Source organism: Camellia sinensis, chromosome 7, assembly GCF_055761805.1.
Source record: "Camellia sinensis isolate YWXY chromosome 7, ASM5576180v1, whole genome shotgun sequence".
NCBI classification, from domain to species: Eukaryota; Viridiplantae; Streptophyta; class Magnoliopsida; order Ericales; family Theaceae; genus Camellia; species Camellia sinensis.
The window spans coordinates 58,159,325-58,165,593 of NC_138967.1; the positions used below are offsets into that span (position 1 = coordinate 58,159,325).

The 6,269-nt window shown below is 35.3% G+C and overlaps 1 protein-coding gene across 1 annotated transcript; it reads right to left on the bottom strand.

The window, feature by feature from the left end:
• Positions 1-1,122: 1,122 nt before the first annotated feature.
• LOC114322759 (UDP-glycosyltransferase 75C1) lies at positions 1,123-3,187 on the bottom strand. The gene is given in 4 exon segments (XM_082877067.1): positions 1,123-1,608; positions 1,987-2,031; positions 2,034-2,477; positions 2,782-3,187. Coding segments are annotated over 4 exon segments (1,311 nt in total). The 3' UTR covers positions 1,123-1,192.
• Positions 3,188-6,269: the final 3,082 nt, after the last annotated feature.

Genomic DNA, 6,269 nt, shown 5'->3' on the forward strand with positions numbered 1-6,269 from the left:
TGAAAATGCTTTTAAATGTGCATTTTTGCATCCTCATCCCATCCTAGGCATTCTTAGGCCTAGTTTAAGACATTTAGATGAGGATATCGTTGTAGAACACACCAAGGCAAATTAGGGATTAAGTTATGATATTTCCCAACTGTGTAGCTTAGTGTGTTCAATCTGTTAACTGTGTAGGGTTGGCAACTGGGGAGACACGCTCTAGCCTACTGTAGCCCAAACTCTGTGAGTAACGATTGTGTAAAGATATGTTCACAAATGATTATTTTCTGAACAACTGAACTGTACTGTTTTCTGAACTGATTACTGTTAACTGAATGAATGTATGTCCTTTATTTCTGAACTGTACTGTGGCATCCTTAGCACCTACTGTTTACTGTTACTGTTACTGTTACAGAGATCTCTGTCGGTTCCCTCGTGGAACCACTACTGTTTACTGACTGATGGCCATCATTACTGTTCGGTCTTTCAAGACCTACTGTTACTGTTATGCTAATGGATGTACCACATATGACTGTTTACTGTACTGAATGACCGAAATACTGATTGAATTGAACTGTTTTCATTACTGTAAGGACATTCATTCTAAACCCCTTTACGCTTTATGTTATTCACTGGGCTTTAGCTCACTGCTCATATATATATGTAGGTGTACAGGCACCAGACCGCAGCTAGAGGCGTCAGGGTTACTCCAGTTTTGTCAAGCCAGCCTTTGTGCCTCACTGCGAGGTTCCGAGTTGCCATGCTATGGCTTGGGGGTGTTTTGTCTGTTTTTCCCCCTTCTGTACTGTTTTACTGTTTTGTATAGACCGTACTGTTTTGTACAGACGGAATGTTTTCTGTACTGTTCTGTAGGGTTGAGTCCCTAGTTGAATGGATGTGAATATTGTACATACTGTTCTGTACTGTTTATGTGTGAATGTATGAAAAGCCTTTTTGCATACAGACTGTCACAGCTCAATGGACACTATTTATTTACTGTATTGGCTTCCGCCAGGCCCTGTACTCTGTTTTACTGTATTACTGTTCTGCAGGCCTTCGGTAATCTCGGATTACTGGCCGGTTACGGTGCTAAACCCATAGGGCCAAGTTTGGGTCGTGACAGACAACTAGTGATTCAATACAATAGGAAAGAAGGGAAGTGTACACTGATAACCAGTGATTCAATACAATGCAATACAATACAATAATTTCACCCTAATCTTTCCAAAAACTATTTGAAATTATTCTGTGAAGAACCACCCTCCTTGATAGCCTCCAAAGCAAACCCTTTCCATTTCACAACATTCCTTCTAATCTCCTCTCCCCCCTCTCCCCCTCCCATCACCACATCCAAACACCTCTCAATCTCCCCCCTCTCCACCACTTTCTCTTCATTCACCACCGCTCTCACCCCTACCCCCCACACCTCCTCCACCATCTTTGCATTCATCATCTGATCCGAAAATACCGGACACCCCACCATCGCCACACCCGCAACCACACTCTCCACCGTCGAATTCCAACCACAATGCGTCACAAAACACCCAATTGAACGGTGTCCCAACACCTCCAATTACGAACACCACGACACTATCAACCCATTTCATGTACCCAACTCAGCCTCATTGAACTTGCTTGTTTCCACTTTTCAAAAAATTCTATTTTCTTATTTTCCGTGTTTTTTTGTTTTTATTGAATTTTTTAATATTTTAAGTAATTTTTTTACCTTTTAGACACACTTAACATAAATACACCTAAAAAGTAAAAAAATTGTAAAAAAAATCTTTTAAAAATTCACTAAATACCAAAAATACAAAAACAAATATAAGAATTCAGTACATTTTTTGTATTTTTATGTATTTATTAATTTTTTAAAATATTTCTTCACAAATTTTTTACTTTTTAGATACATCTAAGTAAGGTGCATCTAAAAAAATAAAAAAAAATATTTAAAATTTAAAAAATATTCACTAAAAACAAAAAAATACAAAAATCAAAAAAATCAATTTTTAATCAATTCTTCTGATCTGATAACCCACAAGAATGGCGGCAACTTTGCACCAGACCCTTTAAAATCTCATCGATTTGCGGCTTCTCCAGCACCACCAGGCTTCCAAACGGCACGTAAACGACCGAGCACTCGGGTTTTGAATCCAACCATTGAATATAGTCCTCTCCAGATCGCTCAAACAAGTCGATTTTAATTGAATTTTTGGATTGAATTAACGGTCCGATTGCAATGACCTTCATGTTAGCAATGGCTCTGATTGAGTCTTGTTCAAAAGCATCGAATGTGTTTACGAGAATCAATGGATTGGGGTCTTCTTTTAGGGTTTGTATGTGTGCTTTGATTGTAGGTATCACAGAACTGTGTGGACTCTCAGGTAAGAGAAACAAAGGTACGTTGTCGCTTGAAAACAATGGCAGTCCAGGTAATTTAATGGAAATCAAAGGGTTGTTGAAGTAGGTGTGAAATATAGCGAAAGTAGTGGCGGGAGATTCTATTCACACATTCACCCTCCCTCTTTGCACACACTTCATAAAAATTATTTTTATTATAAATTTTTTTTCAAGTGAAATTATTATTATAGCCATCAAATAAACACATTCGGAAGTTGAATGTCGAAAAAATAATAAAAATTCGGAAGTCTACTTCTAAACCAATTGTTTATTTTCGAAAAGCTACTTTCGAACCAATTGCTCATTTTCAAAAATCTACTTTCGAACCAATTATTTATTAAAAAACATGTGTAAAGAGCGGAATGGGTGTGTGTAAATAGAAGCTCCCAGTAGTGGCGAACTGAATGGAGAAGAAAGCGGAGGCCACGTGCATGTCACGTGCCACGGCGGCGGCCCAGGGGAGGAGGATGGTGTAGATGATGAAGGTCACCGGAGAGCCTCCGTGAGAGAGAGTGGTGAGGAGGTGAGTTAGGGTTTGGGAGTCGACTCGCTTGAACTCGGACATGGCTCGGGTGGGATCGGTGGTGGGGTGATCGCCGTCGTCGAAGCCGTCGGAGAAGGATGCGTAGGAGAGGCCGGGGAGGGTGGGCAGAGTGGTGGTGATACAGCGGAGGCCGCGGACGGTGGTGGCGAAGGTGACGGTGGCGCCGCCGCCGTGGGTGAGGAGGAGCTTGACGAGCTCTAGAGTGGGGTTGACGTGGCCTTAGGCTGGGCAGCAAAAAAGAAGGAAGTGGTGGTTGGTCATGCTGGTTTTACTGGTTTCACTGGATTTGTTCATGAGCAAGATTATTATGTTGCGGTTTAATCTTGTTTATGGATGATCTCGATAAGACATGGCTGTCATCTTTGGCTTTCGAATGCAATTATTTTTGTAACAAAAAATAATTTGCTTAGTTCATTTTTTCAAAAACACTTTTAAGATAATTTTACTTTCTTATTTTTGTATTTTTATTAAATTTTTTTAATATTTTAAACAATTTTTTTAATTTTTTAAGTATATTTATATTTAATATGCATTTGACTTTCATTAACAGAGCTTAATTGTTCAGTAGTTTTGTGATAATATTTAGTAGGAATTAAACATTCTTAGATGCAATTTAAATCAGCACCAATATCAATTAATGGTATGACTTCTAATCCAAAATTATTAATAACTAATTTGATTTTTGAATGCCATTTTTGGATATTAATTCGAGTGATTAAGTTGAGGCGATTACTATCATGATCACTATTATGGGGAGTAGATCTATTATCAAATATGACTTAGATGGTACAAATATGTTTTTACCTCTCGAGTCATGCTTAGGGATGATTGTACTAAATCCTTTTGGAAAGAAAAATTCAATCTTTTTGCTTATAAGATTAGAGATGTCCTTAGTCAACTCTTTGGCATTATAAAATATGATAATTTAACCTATGGTGATATAATTAGTACAATTCAAAAAGAAAGATTACATATGTGCATTGACTTAAAACTTAGTCAAAAAACTGCTAAGGATAAACACAAAGCTAAAATAAATTAGAAAATTTTTGTAAACAATATGGTTTACCTCCTGATGTACTTTCTAGAAGAAAATACAGTAAAAAGAAATCTTCTTACAAATATTCTACTAAATATTAAAAGAACTATTCACCCTCCAAATCCACTGATAAATTTTATATTATAAGGAATCTAATCCAAATTCAAAATCAAAATCTGCCAAAGATATTATTGCTATAATTGTGGTAAAAAAAGGTCATCATTCTAATAAATGTAAAATTAAAGAAAAACTTAAAGCTAAATTTAATCAATTACAGCTTACTGATGAAATTAAACAACAAAAGTAAAAAATTTGTGAAAAAAATCTTTTAAAAATTCACTAAATACTAAAAATATATATATAAAAAAATGAAAATTCAGTACATTTTTTTATATTTTTATGTATTTATTAATTTTTTAAAATATTTTTTCATAATTTTTTTACTTTTTAGATACATCTAAGTAAGGTGCATCTAAAAAAGTAAAAAAAAAAATATTTAAAATTTTAAAAATATTCACAAAAAACAAAAAAAAAACACGAAAATCAAAAGATTATCTCAAAAACTCAAACCAAACACACCAACGATTTTTTTTTTTGGTTTCAACGCGAAGAATAATGATTGATTCACTTAATTTTATCCGTCTAATTTTATCTTTAATGGTATAAAATTAAAAAAAGTTAAAAATGAGAAGAAGAGGTGTATGAGATCATTTTACATAAGAGTGGGGCACACAAAGCCGGATTTGACTTTTTCAAGGCTCAAAGCGAAGGACTTTTCATAGATGCAGGGTTGCTGTGGTACAAAAGCTAGAAGGACTTTTCATAGATGCAGGGTTGCTGTGGTACAAAAGCTACTACTGTGCAACACTATGGCACAGTGGCACCGTTTTGTGCTTTCATTTTAACACACTCGTTTTTCTGTTTCAAATTTCAAAATATTTTTTTTCTCAAAATCCTTTTCTTTCTCTTTGTCCTTTTAACTCCGCCTGCTCCAGATAATCTATGTATATATATAAATAAATAATTTATACAAAATTTTTATAGTAATATAATTAATGTAAGTCTTTTATTTCAAAATAAAACACTTATGAAGATGATTTTTATTTATAAAAATGACACCATCACATAATTCTTGTAGTATTTTTCGAACAGTATTAACAAAATAATCATTTAAAAAAATTGTATTATGTGCACTCTTAGAAAGGTCCATATGTCATACACTTCATAATATACCACAAAATAACATAATTTTTTTGACCACACCAAAAAAAAAAAAAAATTATTAACAATAAAAAATGAATAACTTTTATCACAAAGTGACATAATTTCATCATTCGTAAATTTTTTTTTGAGAATCAAACAAAATAGATGGAAAATATATTAAGTAGGAAAGTGGTTTACAGACCGAGCTAAGTCATGAGCTGGTTTTACATCATGCCGCTGAACCTTACAGACACACAAATAATCAAAAAACTTACTAACCAGCTTAATGTCTGTTACAGTAGTACTAAGAGACCAAACAGGACACTTTCGAGGATGGAGAATATCCATCAAAAGCTTGGAATCTGTCAAGATCTGAACATGACGAAACTTCTACTCCTGCGTCCATTGAAGTGCGTGATGACAAGCCAGTACTTCCATTGCCAAGGGAGAATCAAGTTGCATTTGTTGTGCACTTTAAGCCACTAGTTCCCCATCGTCATTATAACAAATCCAGGCTATTCCAACACTACCATCTTCCTTACGCCAGGAGCCATCAATGATTACTGTATATTCCTGTAAAAAACCATAAAGAAAATTAGAGTTTGCCAAAATACAAGAGTTAAGTTCCAAGTTTGGTGGGGAATTTGTAAGCTATGATAACCCTTGATTGGAAGGCTGGTTATCCACATCTTGTTCCCCCTGTCGGGCATGTAAAGACAAGACTAATTCCTATGCTAAATTAAGAGTTTGATCACTCGACACCACATTGCCGGTAAACACTAGACTATTGCGTTGTTTCTATATAACCCACAACAATACCATGATGTGAGTAATGATCTCTGGCTCGGGGGAATGCTGTCTCCAACTGCCTAACTAGACTGGGAAAATTAGTGGTTCTCCATGGGAAAAATCCAAACCCAAAAAAATGCCCCTCCAAATTCATTGTGATTCGGGACATTTGAAAAATAAATGTTCGAGAGGTTCATCTTCATGCTTGCAGGGTGGGCATAAAGCATCATCGAGCACAACCCTGACATTTCAATGAAAAATAAAGATATTGCATGGTGCTAGTGGTGTGACACCTAGGCAAGTTTAAAGTAGTGA